The 17,832-nt window shown below is 33.6% G+C and overlaps 1 protein-coding gene across 1 annotated transcript in view; it reads right to left on the bottom strand.

The window, feature by feature from the left end:
* Positions 1 to 17,832, bottom strand: part of FMN1 (formin 1) — a 130,359-nt gene that overhangs the window by 22,326 nt on the left and 90,201 nt on the right. Inside the window, exon 13 of the mRNA XM_017827387.1 lies at positions 13,998 to 14,090. Within this exon, the coding sequence (XP_017682876.1) occupies positions 13,998 to 14,090 (93 nt within the window). The remainder of the gene's footprint in view (positions 1 to 13,997; positions 14,091 to 17,832) is intronic.

The raw sequence follows: 17,832 nt of genomic DNA on the forward strand, positions 1-17,832 counted from the left end.
GAAAATGTACAAATGATTCTATAGTACAAAGAGTGTGCAGTCTTGGAAAGCTGCTTAACAAGCAAGCTTCCCACAAGTTACAAGGAATGTAAGTTGTCAACCTGTATCTTAGGTATGGGTCAAGGACTAATTAATTAATATTTACCATACAGAAATTGTGAAATATCAGATTTAGCATTTTTAATGTTACAAAACCATAACAAATTGTAGACATTTGTACACACACAGAGAGACACAACACCGGCAGAACATGCTCAAGCAACACATTCAAGAAAGTGTTTATTATCAGAGGTAATAAAACAACCTAGGAAATCATGTTTTCTTTTAGAAGTGATAATGCTGTCTATAAATGTGCCAGAAAAAGTGTTGAAGGTTATTTTAGAGAACATTAAAACTAACTATGAAGAAAAAAAAGTTATTTTTCATAAAGTCCTAAATTTCTTAAAATATATTTTTCTTAGTACGATTTTATTGTATTTTGTGAGAGCAGATTTTTAAATTAAAGCTATTTTTCAATTGGCTTCCATACAAAATGTTAATTTTTTCATCAAAATCAGGACTAACATTAGGCTTACTTTCCTGTGTTCTGGAGGTACTAATTACAAAACAAGACTTAGCATTACATTTTTCAATTTATTCCAATTAAATTATTTGAAACTGCATTCTGTTAAAATGTAATCAAGCCATTAATCCCTCACTCTCCCACACCCAGTGTTCCACATAATAAATATTTTTTAAAGCCTACTAGTACTTCAACACTACAGAAATATATTCTAATTCTACTTTCTTACTAATAAACTCCTATAACATTGTGGTCTAATTCCAAGATTAATCTTTGACTAAATGTATCTAAACAGTTTATGGAACTGAAAAATTAATTCTAATCCTTTCAAACATAATAAGGTTAAATCAGTTCTGTGTCCGGGAAAACTAGATTATCTGTAACTAAAATCTCCTTTTGTAAGCAGAAGTAGAAACTTTAAGGATTGACATGCTTTTATACCAAGGACAATATTTTTAAATAGTTGAATAATTATTAAAAACCAATAAGAAGCAGGAGGTCTCAAAACCAAAAGAATAGTATTTTAAAAAATTAATTTGATGGTGAACCAACGGACAAGCTGGCAGATAAAGAATAATTATACAAATATAATTAAAATAATTTCAGAAAAGCTTGTGAAATTTGTGGCCTGAAAAATTTTAGGAGAAAAAATCCATAGCAATACCTCCTCCTGTGGAATGATAACAGTGATTTATGAAGCTCAAGTAATTTCTGCTGATTGAGCTCAGTCAAGATTGGTTTCACATGATCAGCTAAAGTACAGCAATGCTCGATGTGTAGTGGCCCCAAAGGTTGAACTCACTAGGATAAGCTCTTCTAGGTGATCCAAAGCATGGGGGTGGGGGGTTAAAAGCTGCTGCTTTGTTTTACCTACATTTTCCCCTCATTAGGATACGCTCCTCCTGCAAAGTAAGCCAATTCTGGTGGTCGGGAGCAAAGTCTCATTGTAAATGCCCAGCAGGATAGTGGCAAAGCTGAGATTAATTCTCCATAGATTTATATAGACCTTTCTCACTGTTGATTGCTTGTACTGTTTCAAAGGTGTGTATGTTGCCTTTTTTTATTGCTGGTTACTGACTTTATTTCAGCATATGGTGGTTGGCGCCATGACACAAAGTGAACATTTTATACTAGAATTAAAGTGGATATTTGACAGTTTCTGTCAGAAAGTTCAGAGCAAAGAATTTGTGAGACAAGATTTATTGCATATTTTATATGGGACACATCTGTTTCTTTGCTACTTTTCTGTTTAAATAAAAAAAAAAGCAATGAAGGTTCTTTAAGAAACAAAGACTGTCAATAAAAAGCATGAACAGAAAAACTACATTATTTAGAATGAATTTAATAATTCTGACCTTCTAAAAAGGTGCTGCTTGGAACTATGACAGTCACCTTCCCCTTTTTGTTCATCCATATAGACAGAATTGGGGAGGAGAACTTCAAGCAGAAACTGGTTCTCAAATACACGAATACCCATATTTAAGGGTAAAGAAAATCAAAAGGAAAATCAAATCTAAGTATTGATATCGGATATTCACATATAAAAGTAAGGTGAAATATTAAGGTAGACTTTGCCTATCTTTTTTTAGCATCCATAACTGGATTTTAGTGATGTGAAATGTGCCAAATGAATAGTCCTTCTTTAGAAAATTTCTTATAAAACTACAGATCGATTATAAGATGATCTACAGCAAACTTTTCCATATTTATCTATTAATATCACTGAACCTGATACAATTGGGCCTCTGAAGTTCATTGATTTAGTCTTCTTCAAACCTGAATTTGAAGAACACCTAGCAGGATCTTGTTTAAGAAAAAAGTTGTATGCCTTAAACAAGAAAGGCATTTTATTTTTAACCAATAAAATTACTATTTATAAAGATTAATATTTAGTAAGAAACCCTAAGATTGAGCCTAAGAAATATGAAATTCAAATAGCTAGAATTAAACAAGAAACAACTACAAAAATAAAGAAAATATATTGCTCAAAAATCACGAATGCCTCTATGAAAAAGCATGCATGACTTAGCTTCTACTTAGAGAATACAACAATAGAAAAATCACTTCTGTTGGACTACATATATTCTACACAAATAGTTACGATAAATAGTTAAAAATACTTATAATATAGGTTCAATACTTTCCCAAACAAAAACGTTGTAATTTCCTCTACAAAATCATAAGTATTTGTCTAATTATTTCATACTTCCAATGTAATTAATTTTTGTTTTTAACTCAAAGTTTTTCTACAACCTTGACTTAAGTAGGAAAATTTATCTACCTACTAGTTTGGAAGGCCTGTAATCTGATATAAAATGAAAAAAAAATTTGGAAAAATAGATGCAAACTTTGACCTGCAATATTTCTCCATCTTGCCACAAATAAAACACAGGATACTAACATTAAAGAGTATTTTGTTCAGATTCTTTTAATTGATGTTTTTACAAGAAACACCAAAGTGCATACAAATACAAAGCAAGGATTTTTTTCCTGAGTTTGCCTTCTTTGTGATAAACACATAGAAGAATATATTGGAAAAAAAGGATCCCTCAATTTCTAAATAAGAATTCTACTATTCTCCTTATGGGGGAAGGATGACAGGAAAAATGAAGCATGTGTGACACATTATTCAGGCCATTTAATTCATTCATTGAAAGCACTCAGATACTACCATGACGAGAGAAATGAGTGTACACAAAAGAAAAAAAAATTCACATTAGCTTGATTTAAGACTAGGAAAATAACAAGAGTTATTACTGCATCTACCTGATCTATTTTAGTGTTTTACAGCTTGCTTATTTTCTGTTTAATGCTATGCTGGGAGGATCTGGAATTTTCTTACCACAGTAGATTTAAACATTTATAATGTTCAGATTTATCATCATACAAAAGGAGAGAAGAGGATATGAGTATTAGATAATAGGACCAGGGAACGTGACTGCAGCAGCTAAGCCTGTTACTGTAGACTTTCTGCTCACCGAACCTCTAGAGCTTTATTATTACCTTATTGTTTATGAGGTACCTCCTATCTCTTGGAAATGGCTTTTACTGAATAATATTAGTGGATCTGTGCAAAAGGCAATTTCAATTTTCCCATTAGTAGAAGAGTTAAATATAATTCAGTCATAGCTGAAGTTTTATTCGACTACCATTTTGAATTGATATTATCCCTTAAAAACCACAAAACCTACTTCTGAGAAATATAATTAACACAAATCATTTGTATTTCAATTCATTATGCTGTAATAAAATAGTCATAACGAGCTTGATTCCTCTTATTGTTTTTCTCTATTAGAACAGGAAAGTCTTGAATCAACTTTAAAAATCATATGCAGGTGAAAGTAATAATATACTTTGGAATTTGGTTCATCTGCAACTATAACTGAAGAATATTCTTCACATCAAATATTTATTAGAACAACTTACTTTAAAAAATGTTTGGAAATACCATAAAATTATTGAAAATATTTTTAAATTTGAAAAGAAATTTTAAATACTGAGAAAATTTACTTCATTCTCACAAAACCCAAACCAATATCAAAGTATGGCACAGTGAAAAATAACTGGAATTAAAAAGGCAGGAAAGTCAAAGTTCCCCTACCATTATTTCAAATAGAATTCATAGAATCAGCTCTCCTAACTAAACCTGAGGATTCTCTGTCCTACGAACTGCTCAGTTACATTTAAGGAAAGAATCCCTGATGTGTAAAGCTTAATAATCTTTAACATATATATGCTTTATCCAACTCCCATGCAACTCAATGCTGGATCAGGCCCTTTGTGTAAAACAGAAATTAAGGAATCGCATTGTAAACAGTTACTGAAAACTGTACTGATAACTCCACAGATATTCAAACCAAACACATTTTATAGAGCATTTTTTTCCTCTTAGCATTACACTCTTTCAGTTTGAAGATTTCTGCTTGGCCACAGAGCTACAATGTTGTGTTTAGTCGGGTATCCCTGCCTGTCCTAGGGCACCACAATCCTCTATAATACCTCATTCTGTTCCAGAGATGGCAACACTTTGTGGAGGGAACTTCCAGACTGTAAGACATTCCCAAGAAGAAAGACTTCATACACATGCTTTGTACAAACAGTTATATCCTAAAATATGCTGTGCAGAAGCTTAAAAGAAGTCCTTCAAGAAATATTTTTTAGACACTTTCAAAACAGCTGACTTGGGACAAGGTTTAGATGGTTGAAAAATCTTGATGCTAAAAAGTTTCAATTGATTTACATACTATGAAAGAAGTACCGTTCCAATAAATTTCATACATACATCTCTTAAGAGATATAAAACTACTGATTTCTCCACCTCTGTCAGGGTGCTCAAAAGCAGCACTGTAAAGGCTCTTTGCAGGACAAAGGTACATTTTTAAATATCTTGCCCTGGCATCTGAAGTATTTAGGCTCAAAGATATCACAGAAGTTGCAGGAGAGGTTGAATGATGACCTGAAATTAGATTTTTTTTTTTTATATTTAAGAGAAGTCTGTCTTTAATCACAGGTGTAATCTCACAACACTGTATTATCCATATGGTTTTACTCTGTCATTCCTCAATTTTGAGAGCTTAGTAGCAAGCTGGTACTTTAACTTTTAACTAGGTTCAAGCATCTGATAACTGCCCTAGGAACATTGTGATTGTTATTTTTGTTTTCAAAACAAGGGTCCTGCTACATCCTTTTCAACAACACTGCAGATTTTACCTGTGCTCATTGCTTAAAAAGGAAATCAGAGTTTACACCATAAAAGAATCTAATCCATAGAGCTCCAATTTCTTGATGAAATTTTCAGCATCTAGTATTTTTATCAATCATGCTCAAAAGCATTAAAACAGGATAATCATATGTTTGCACAAGTACGAAAAGTAATTGAGAAAAAGTATTAACATACCAAAATTACAAATGTCCACAGAGAAATTCCACACAAATGCATATCAGATTAAGCATGTTATTGTCATAATCAGTTTGTATTATATGGTAGCAGTGATAGGTATTTCCAAGCTTAATACAAAGACTATGGTGTGAAATCATAGAGTACAGGGGACAAACATAAACTGAGAGTGACCAGTGTGATGGTAGGTACTAGAGCCTTTTGAGAGAAAGTGTGTTTGGTCCTTTCATTATTTAAATGCATGAACCTCTTCTATCCAATCCTTTCCAATTCTTGACTCTGCTCTTTCCTTGCAGTAGCATCTTTCATATATGTAAATGCTTGCTAAAGTAATGAATTAGGGAGCATCCTGACTTCCTGCAAGGAAAGCTTTGACGTGGATTTAAATGCTATTAGTTCCCTGACTTTGAATATCAGCACAAATAGAGCAAGACGAGGATGTCCACAGCAAAGCAAATCCAGATAAACTGTGTGCTAGTGGAGTTGACTGGAGAGAATAATGACACAAAAAGTAGATAAATAAGAAATCATGCAGGAAATTCATAAGAATATAGTAAAGAAGAAAGCAGCTGGATTAAAAGAAAAGCCTAATAGGATCCCTGTGAAAAACCAACACACATAACCTACAGTTCTGTTTATCTCTAAGTCTATGATACAGAAACTGGAAGAAATTCAGTAGAATTGAACAGAAAATAGAGGTTACAATGAGAATTCAAAGTGAAAGCTAGAGTCCAGATAGCTGATTGTGGCTATAGTAAAGGTATCAGTAATTCTAGGTATAAATTTTATAACTATCATATACATCATATTTTTGTATTAAATCAAGGGTATCAACAGTAATATTCATTACGTCACTCAGCTGCTATTAATAGGAAATCCTTCTCTATCATGGAATGCCAGTGACTTTGTAGCAGCCATGGTAATTCAGTATAAAACAATCAAATTGAAAAGAAGCTGGAAGGAACTGTTGTCTCTAAGAGATTCTCTCCTTGTCTTCCAAGAAAGGATGACATTCCATTTTTTAATTAACAGTTCTTCTAAATTACATTCACATTACACATTCTGATGGAGTGTAAACTTCCAATTTTTATAGTAAGTCATGATACAGTGGAACTGATTATAGCAATTTGACGTATACCTTTTTCAAAAATAATAAACTGAAAGTTTCCTGAAAAGTCATATCTGTAATTAACATCAATTTTAAAGACTTTGATTCTGGTAATTCTTCTGGCAGTGTAGAAGGAAATATTAATTTCAGAGCAAATTCTTGTTCTTTGAATCAGTTCACTGTCAATATTGCATTAGTTAAGAGGCATATGGATGCAATCACATTCCATGACAACTTATTTGGTGTCTTATGGACTGAGGCTAGTGTCTAACTATACAATCTCTGAGTAACACAGCAATAAGGTTTGGTACTTTGCAGACTCATGCCAATTTATGTAAATCACTCTTTCATCTGTTTAAATACAACGATCTTTGAGCGATGAAAACAGTTATGACTGTCACAAACAGTTTGAAAGATAAAAGTAATTCTGCTGCTGGCTTATAAAACAGCGTTCCACATCTAAACACAAACTTTGCCTGGTCTGTAATGTCATTGCTGGGAAGGATAAAAAGTTTTAAGCAAACATTATCACTGCAAGGAAGTATGACATATTTTTCATGTTTGACACTGGACATAAATATCCTCCCACACTGTTTAATGTGAGAACTGCATATGCGTGGCAGAGATAATAAAACATCTCAGTGAAAACAAATGAGGAGAAAAAAAGTTATGGTAAGTAGAACAGAAAATAAAGCTTTGAAGTTAAAAGTCATCATATCTGTACATTTTATTCACAAAAGGAAGAATCAGTATTTGATATGCAGACCGAATAGTCACAGAATCTACAAGAGCGACTCATGCCTTGTAGAACTGGTTATATGTACAGAGATATATTTTCCAGTTGACAGAAGCAGCTTCATAACTGCAGGTAAGAAAATCAGGATAACTCTAAGATCCTTAAAAGTGCTGTTGCTCTTCTGTTGTTTACACACAATATTTTAACAGGCAGCTGGTACTGAAATTCAGTGCTTTAAAAAATTATCCTTGATTTTCTTATTCATTTGTTCAGCATTAAAATGTTCAAGAGCTTTACAAATAAAATGGAACACAACTACCATAACCCAATATGTAGATTAAAGCAGAGGAGTACAACACTAGTGGGAAGACACGTATGTGACTTAATTTCATATACAGTTTTAGAATATTTTTCTTTCTTTCTGTTAATATTCTTCTTGGGGAAAAAAGATGTAAATTTACTGCGTAGAAGCAAGAATTTTAAATAGTTCTCAGAGGTTTCTGGTATTTTGGGAAGTCATCATAGAAAAGCTCTACCAAACTGCTTTGAGTAAGGACTTTAAACATAATCTTTATATCTGTCTTAAAAACAACTATAATACTGTCACACTATTAAAGGAAATGAGTGCCAATGTAATTTTCTTCCTAATCTTTGACTGTATTAAAATATATAAAGGTATGTCCCATTAACAGTAAGAGAGAAATAAGAAATGTTATTGTATTGTGAAAATAGCATCTTGGGAGTATTGTTGACTTCTGATTCACTACTACTAAATAATATTAACATTCTGGTTTCTACTTCATAGACTGCTTTGATAGAAAAGCAGCAACTTTGAGTGGAAATGCTTTTTTTCCTGTAATAGAATAAATTATCATCCTCCTACCATCAAAATATGTACGAGGCTAAAAACTAACAAAAGAAGGTTGCTTTTCCTGGGGGCATAGATCACTACATAGCTCTCTTGTAGCCCCATTTAGTTACTGGAAGGCTGCTGTAAGGTCTCCTGAGAGCCTTCTCTTCCTCAGGCTGAACAGCCCCAACGCTCAGCTCCAGCCCTCTGATCATCTTGATGCCCTTTCTAATAGAATTTATTTCTTATTTTCTTTCCCAATAGACTACCTCAACAATCCTATGTTGTGCACTCTAAAAGGCAAATGAGGAAATGTGGATCAAAAGTCCCCTTCTGCACCAGAAATACATTAAAAAGTGCATTAGACTGGATGTATGCCAAGGTAGCTACTGCAGCCTAAGAAAAAATTACTCCTAAGAAGATATTACTAAGAAGAAATTACTCAGCAGTTAAAATCTGATTTACAGACTTTTTCCATCTAATTGTTAAACTTGTCTGAAGAATGCACTAGCTCCTGAAATAACGCTACAGTGACTAGCTTGGTCTATGACTCTATTTTTCTACTGTATAGTCCCAAAGACTGCATAGTGTTGACCTTTCATGTAGTATACATAAAACTACTAGTACAGCAGTTGCAGCAAAGCAATTAATTTAACCAATGTTTCCTAAGCGCTAGGCTAGAATTCTAAACATAGGACAATTTCTTTCACTTCAGGATTAATCTCAACAGATTAATCTATTTGCCAAATCCCTCCCTCTCCATCTTGCTTGTTACCTTGGATGCTTCAGTGTATCATGCGCCTTTCCCAAATAGCTTTGCTTTCCACTGTTAATAAATTTCAAAAACTGTTCTGTCTTGACATCAGACTACTTGCTTCCCAGATGCTGCTGTAAAATAAATTAATTCCTCTAATAGCACAGTCTTCATCATCAAGATGCTTTATTCTTAGAGAAATGAAGAGAAGCAGCTATGTTCTTCCTATGCTAATTGCTATGAATGATAAAGACTTTTTGATGGGCACATTCCAGAATATGAGGGAGGAAACCACACCCAGATTAAAGTTTTTATATGCTTTCTGACCTGGATCCAATGAAGAAGAATTTGGGACCAGATTTTGCAAGATCCTGCATGAATCTGTATTATGCATTTCCACGTTTATTAAAATAGACAAAAAATAAAAGTAGCTAAGTGGGAAAATAAGAAATAAATTTAATAAGGGTTATTCACCTACTCCTTTATGCCATTCACTTTCTGGTTTGTTATTATTCTTGAGAGAATGCATAAGGAGAATAAAAAAAACTATGAAAAATTAACGCAAATGGCCACCAGCCAGTATCCCTTCCAATGAGCTGCATAGTTGCAGTAACCAAACTTTTTCTTTTCTACTTTTCAAAAGAGAGTATTTTGCATCTTTGTCATAGTCATCTAACCCTTCTGATTTTTTTTGCATGAGATAGTTTGGTATCAAAAAAGTTTTATTCTAAGCAATTCTGAGCAAGAATTTAATGACCTAAAGAGCATTTTAAACCACCCATTAATTTCATGATTTCAAAGGTCTTCTTGCATATCATGGCAATTTAAATGGAAAATACTTACCAACACATTTCTCACCCCCCCCAGTAATTCCGTGGGAATACAGTAAGTGTATATTAATTTATAGTAATTAGTAGGTTTTCGTAGTATAGTAAAACTAGTATAATTTATTGCATATAATTAAATCTACTAAAGATTATTTCCAATTTGAGAATAATCTAAGCCTTTTTCAAAAACCATGTGCATATCAAATATATCTGAAGAAGCATTAAGACAGTTTACACAAGACATCTTTCATGTGGGATTCAAAAAGTACTTGACAAAGATTATCTTTCACTACAAAACCCAGTAAGAACCATTATTAAACACTCTGTGTAACAGAAAAGTGAGATGCTTTCTGAAAAGGATATTAACCAACTCTGCTAGAATCACTAAGTACCTAAACTGGAAATAGAATCTAAAGCTTCTGGCACGTAATTCCCTGTCAAAGGCACTGGGCTACATTACATCCAGCTATACAAAACAGCACTGACATCAGCAGAAGTACAGTTTATCCCCTCTAGCATTTTAGAATGTCAGTCTCCATAACACTCACAGTGTTTTTTGTTACAACAGAGCAAGCATTAGATTTAATTTGTATTAATTATCATTAGGAAATGTAAACATTTCAGTTCAAGCAAATCAGTATTTTTTTTCCTTACAGTATTTTCAATTTAGCGTTGACTAAAAATGACGGGAATTGTGTGTATAAGAAAAACTTTAGTGTGTATGAGTTCCAGCCTTATTTTCAATCCAGAAGTTTCAGAAAATCATCTGAGTTTTGGATACTTGCTGTCAGCTGGCAGAAAGATAACAGACAATTTTTTCTTACATTTGCTCAAACCAGCCGCAACTCTTTTTTAAACAAACAAAACTGAAAGCAGATGCTTATCGGATGCTCAGTATTATCAGCTAACTCCTAATTTCAGAGAAGCAGGAGTTTACAGACACTTGCCTCTGAGCTTGACATTTGTCCAATGCCTATTCTAGTGTCACAAATCAAGATGTGTTTCTGTGTTATTTTTATCTGTCTTCATTGTAGGATTTTATAGGATTCCATTCTAATGCCACAGAAAGTATCACCCACCACTAAAGATTCAAATCAATCAGGTGATTGATGAAGAAACAGGATCAATAGTTATGGAATCCGACAACCTACTGAAAACTCATCTCAGAATAAGGCAGATGAAACAAAGATGCCAAAAGATGAGAAGTTAAATGATACAAAACTAAATGTGTATGATTAGATACCATAAAGCATAACATTACAAAGCAAAAGGAGAACAACAGAACATAAGAAAAAAGTGGTCAAGTAAGTAATCCAAGTGGTTTTGCTTTTTCTAGAATGCAAAAGATTTGAAACACTAAAAAGTGTCCAATAAATTTAACATAAAGAACTTGTCCCAGACCACCATACAGGAAGGTATCCTTTTTTTTTTTTTTTAATATATACATTATTCACACACATAATGATAAAATTATCTATTACACCATTAAAGATAAATATATCTCAATTTCCACATCAATAGGCATAAACAGGGCAAATATCTGGAAGAATGTTTTTCTATTTGAAATGATAACGCACAATCAAAATGCAATTTTATCTAAAGCAGAATTAATCTTCTTCCTAGATCAACTGGGTATTTTTGTCATACTCCACTCATCAGAAAGTAGGGTAGCTCAGCACTGCAAAACAAACTATGTACTGGGTTGCCTTTATTTTTTGAGACTGTGGTGAAACGATTTGCTTCTGCTAGTTTTAGCTAACATGGAGCTAACTTTCTTCACAGCAGCTCCTATGGTGCTGTGCATTGGATTTGTGACATAACTAGATAACACATCCATGTTTTAGCTATTGGTGAACAGGCTTGCATAACATCCAGGCCTTCTCTATTTCTAATGCTGACCCCCAGAAAGTAGGCTGGGGGTGCACAAGTAGTTGGGAGTGGCCAAAACTACGACAGCTGGCTGAATCAAACATAGGGATAACTCACACCACATGACATCACATAAACTGGGAAAAAAAAGGTGGAAGCAGGGGAGAAGTTCAGAGTTACAGTGTTTGTCTTCCCAAGTAGTGGTTACATGTAATGAAGGTCTGCTTCCCTGGAAATGCGAAATTCAGAAATGCGTTTTTCTAAATGAAACTTGTGCTTGTCACCTGTACTTGGCACTGGTGAAGCCACACCTCAAATCCTGTGTTCAGTTTTGGGCTCCTCCCAAAGACACTGTGGTGCTGGAGCATGTCCAGAGAAGGGCAATGAAGGTCTGGAGCATAAGTCTGATGAGGAGCAGCTGGAGGAACTGGGGTTGTTTAGCCTGGAGAAAAGGAGGCTCAGGAGGGACGTCATGGCTCACTACAATTACCTGAAAGGAGGTTATAGCGAGGTGGCGTTTGGTTTCTTCTTCCAGGTAACAAGTGATAGGACAAGTGTGCCAGGGGAGGTTTAGACTGGGAATGAGGTAAAATTTCTTCACTGAAAGGGTTATCAAGCATTGAAATAGGCTACCCAGGGAAGTGGCAGAAGCACCACAGGAATGGCCCTGCAAGAGTTCAAAAAATTTGTAGATGTCGTGCTTAGGTTTAGTGGTGGAACTGGCAACGTTAGGTTAGTGGTTGGACTCGATAATCCTAGAGGTCTTTTCCAACCTTAATGATTCTATGATATGGCTGAACACCTGCCTTCTGATGGGAAGTAGTGAATGAATTCCTTATTTTGCACTGCTCGTGCACACAGTTTTTGCTTTCCCTATTAAACTGTCTTTATCTCAACCCATTAGTTTTCTTTCATTTATCCTTCCAGTTCTCTCTCCCTCCTCATGGAGGGGGAGCAAGCAAACAGCTGTGTGGTACCTAGCTGCCAAACTGGACCAACTACAACAGTCCTCATGAGAACCAGGATGTAGTAAGAATTACAGAATCTGTGAAATGATTGTGAAAGACACTATTTGGTTAGGGTCTTGGCAAGACTTGGGCAAAATTGAATTATTACAATATTTGGCAAGCTAGATCAAGAAGCATGCTGGAGATCATAATGGCTCTGTAGAAATACATATATATACACATATACATATATATATATAGCACTATCTCAATCTTGATGTTATTATTAAACTGTAAAGTGAAAATTTCCAATCAAATAAGTTAAAAAGACAATACAAGTGTCCTGCAGTGACAAAAAGATTTCCATTACAATTTTTTGTTTCAGAAGTTCTGTGGCAAGAAATATCCTGCTTTAACACTATCCAAATACACTTGCAATTAAAAGAAAAATTATATCAAATAAATATATCCAGTGAGCTTCATGGCCTGGGAGAACAGTAAAGGAGAATATTAGCTTACTTAACAGTACAATTTAAGAGGAACTGCTACTTTTGAAACATTCTGTTTTCACTTTTCAAATTATTTACATAAAATAGGCTTATGAAATAAAGTTATTAAAAAGACATTAAGACTTCTCAAACAGTAAACTGTTAAACTGTTCACCATCTCTATGAAAAATACAATTAAATTCTTAAAAATTCTTAATACAGTTGTCAGAAATACAGAACTTCTACTGTTTACCCAAAAAGTCTGTACTCTTACAAGGGGATGGGGGAAAATGTATTCCTTTACATATTTTGCACAACCACAGAGGCAATGGTGCTGGCAGAAGCAGGTGATGGGAAACACATAGATGGGAAGCAGGAAGGAACAGGACTGTTGTTTTCAACAGCAACCTGAGTTTACATTGTCTTGAATTGATGATCAAATTGTACCTTGGATTTCAGCCATTGTCTCCAGACTCTACCCCAGTAAATCACTTTTTTTATGCTTATTTCTATCTCACATAAGACAAAATCTTTAAATCTGAATAAATCAGTTCATAAGCTCAAATTATTGATAAAAGATGCCATTACACCCTGTATATATGTGAACTTTCTCTTTAAAAGAGTATCTTTCATTCTAGTCTTTTATAAACTTGAAGCTTTATATTCCCTCTGATAAATTAATGAATATATGATGAATATATTTTTCATTTTGCATACAAATAATTATTTTTTTAAAAGCACAAAATAATCAATGGGAAATGTGTGAGATCAAGGGAACAATTATCTTTGACCAGTGATGTCCAAGATCTGTATAACATATATTAACATACATTAGGCATATTAGGAATATAATCCACAGGAATTTTCAGAGGCAACACATACTTAATGCAGCTTACATTATGAATAACTTTGTAAACCACTACACTATTTGCCAATTTTTTTTTTTCTGATGTGGTTACCTTTCCGGAAGAATTCCTCTAATTTCCCCTTGAAGGGTTGGAGATGCTCTTCAGAAGACTCTCTGCAAACTAACTTCATCTGCTTCTCAGAGGCTACAAAAAGAAGTTGAGACACATTTGTGGCATAAGTTATCTACCAGAAGTAGAATCCAGCACTGTAGAAGCCTACATCTAAATTAGTCACCTGAACTTAGAGGAAATAAATAAGTACTAAGGAATACAGCAACTACCTTAGAATAAAAATACTAATACTAGTCTAGCACACCAAAGAGAAAATTCTGTATGTTTTTAATTTGTCTTTTGTAACGACTTTGTCCTAAAACTCCTGCAATGTGCTAAGGTTTGCTACTAACACAGTCAGACTCAACACTAATTCTAGGTGGTATACTTAAAGCTCCAAACTTTGTTTCTTTGGTGAGTGGAGGACGCCTTGTATCTGGGTTGATTTTAACCAATCAGTGCCAGGCAGCCTACACTCAACCATTTTTCCTAAAACAGATGCAGGAATTCAGCTTTACTTCAGTATTCAAACTCCAGACCATGATATGAAATAGTGGAAGTCTGTAAGAAAGTTAATTTACATCGAAGTACAACTTGTTTACTATTTAATCTATCTGTTATTTTAAGAACTGATGCCATGATAATTTCTAAAAAAACTCTAGTTTTTGCCAATGAATTTTAACATGCCTAGAACTTCTAGTAAGCTTTGTAGCTTCCAGCATGCCACACTAACGGTGGAGACAGAAATCAAAATGCAATTACCTTCCATTTAGCAACTGAATTTATGAATTTTTTTTCCCACAACTCTTCATTCCCAAAGAAGCTAAATTTAGTCTTGCAACCTGCAGCATATGACAAATCTTTCAAACTGTTCGGAGTAAAATTAACGGATATTTGTTGTATGCCAGACAGTAGGTAGAACAGAGCATTAAGTTAAACATGGATTGGGAAAGTCTTTTATTAGCTGCTCAGTTAATAATTTAAATTAAGCAAAAAAAAATTAGAAATCAGGGGATTTTATATGACATCTAAAGATTGTTTCCTTACGATACATGCTGCTTACCATTAAAAATTTGAACTTTCCGTGACTATTACAATACACTTATTGAAATAGGATTTCGTTCAAGCAAATTGTGTTACTGCTTTGGAAGACAACAGACGTTAGAGTTTTATAGGTAGGAAAAATCTAGCAAAGTAACTGAGACAGTACTGTAAATTTCTGACTAAGTCTGAACAGAGTAGCAGCTACAGGTTTGTGTTTTCTCTTTTTGTTTAAACAAATCTACAGAAAATCATATGAGGCAATATTTAGAAATTATTTTGAATAAATATAAAATGACAACAGTAAAAGTAATAGTACACATAATGTGTTCAGGCATTTGAAACACGGTAAATGTACATGATTATTACAGTCATGTAAGGTTGCAATGACTGCATAAGAATAATTATTTTACAATATTCTTACATAATTAAATTTGTATAAATCTATACAGAATTAGATACATATGAATATATATTATAATAATAAGCTTGTAGCTGCAGTAGTATCTACACACACTCTAATATACACTAGAAAGGCATTTTCCCAAACATATGGTATTGTCTGAAGTATTGACAGCTTCCTGGATGTTTCCTACAAGATTTAATAATCCAAGATTTAGAAAAGTTACTCAGACATGCCCCATTTAAATATTGAAGTGACCACGACTAGAATGAATTGTTTTTAAATTAAAAAGAAAGCACATATAAACCACCTTCAATATTTCTTTTTAAATTGAGATGACGAACATTAACCTTAATCAGATGACAAAAATATGGACAAGAAGTACCAACATATAGAGCATATAGAAAAAAAGCTGATTTGGGTAGTGAATTCTGAAGAAGAATCCTAACATCCTTAACAAGGAGATCAACATTTGGCATGAGGGGAGAGTAAGAAGGCAGGAACAAAAATGAAGAGAAAATGAGACAGATGACGTAGAATAAGGAAATTAGGGTGATGTAGAATAAGGAAATTAGGGTGTTGATTAAAACTCTAAAATTTTGAGATGAAGTGGAATGAGGGCAGAGACCAGTTTCAAATGCTTAAGTTATCTTGAAAGAGTGAAACTGAAAGAGACAGAAGAAGTTAAGTAACTGCTGGCAGACTCTAATAATTTACAATACTGGAAAGCCTTAAAAAGAGATCTTTGGATGATTCTCTGATGACAATATTTATCTAGATGATATCTATCTAAAAATCCATTTACTTCCTGAAGTTCTTGCAGATAATTGCCAAAACAGAATGAAGGTCTCTGAGAATGTTTTATCTCAGGAATCAAGGACAAGGGTGATGAAGTGAAAATTTGTCAATCACAAAAGCATTGTATTTGCCCTACACTGCTTATTCCTCCTTTAACTGGCTGAATTTAGGTTATACTTCCCTCAATAACCTAGACTTTTGGTCTACAAACAAAAACTTATCTGGGCAACTGAAGGTCAACTAATTCTGTTTGAAGTCAACTGCACTGAAAAATTTAACTAAAACTTGAATTTATTTACTTGCTAATGTTAAAAATAAGACATATCCCATAGGTACAGAGGCAATAACTGATGGCAGTCATGAACTTCAGCTGGAATTGCAGGCTCCAAAATGTCATATTCCTACTGAAATCCCTCCAGTTTCAATATTCCCTTCAATGATGAAACGTTCTATGCCAAATAATGATTCCTTATCCAGTATCTATAAGCAAATGGTGGCTAGGACCGCAAACCAAATGTACCTTTTATGCTGAAGAACCTTAGAACATCATCAAAGTTGCTTGGGATAGCTATGGCAAGGAACCATGGAAGTGTGTTCAAAGGAATCAATAATCAGATACAAATAAAGACACATTTTGAAGAGGAAAAAAACAATTCCATGACAGGACTAAATAAAAGTTTTTGATTCAAATGACAGTTGTAATGATACACGTTAAAGTCAGTTGGTCTTTGTTCAACTATTTTTGTAATAACGATGAAAGGCTACCATACAACTCTATGACCTACCTCAGTTCTACACAACATAATAAAAGGTTTATGGTAACTAGCATTCATTGAATTTCCTGTCATATATAAGGAATATATTTGTTTGGTTGGTTTTACTCAAAAAATTACTTGATATATACTGTTAAAAAATAAAAAAAATGACCATGTCATGTCAGACATTATATAAAAAACCTAAAACTGAAAAGTCCAGTTCCATTATTTGCTTTGATTTTCCTTGCTAAAAATACTGTAAGTGAGAGAACATTACATCAATTCTTTATATTTTGTTCCGATATTCACTACAGTAGAAACCTTCACTCTTTAAAAGAAAATTATGTCAGCAAAGTTTTTATTAGACTGATTCTGAGCTAAAGGATCCTATTATGCATTCCCCCTTTGAAATAAATATTAAGAAGCCGCTTTCTGGAAAGTGTCTGAAGGAATTCTGAGGAAGTTGACAGCTAGCACACCACATGTACACATCTCCTCTCACCATCTCATTCCAAAATAATCATTTGGGAAAATAAACAACCTGTTTCAGCATTACTGAGTTCAAACAGATGCAAATTCTCCATTAATGTAATAAACTTTTGGTTCTTTTTCTTGGTATGCGCTGTATGTTAGTGAAATTGAATGTAATATGCTACTTTGAAAACTGTTTATTTTTAAATGAGCTATTGCAAAAAAAAAAAAAAAGAAAATACAAATGTGCAACAGTATTTGAAAGCCCTTACAAATTACTGGATGTACATCATGCTTCACCCACTACAAATTTTGGCCACAGAAATGGAAAGCATTAGCAAAACACTAAAACAAAGCTGGAAACTGC

This window comes from Lepidothrix coronata, unplaced genomic scaffold, assembly GCF_001604755.1.
Source record: "Lepidothrix coronata isolate B3197 unplaced genomic scaffold, Lepidothrix_coronata-1.0 Scaffold138, whole genome shotgun sequence".
Taxonomy (NCBI): domain Eukaryota; kingdom Metazoa; phylum Chordata; class Aves; order Passeriformes; family Pipridae; genus Lepidothrix; species Lepidothrix coronata.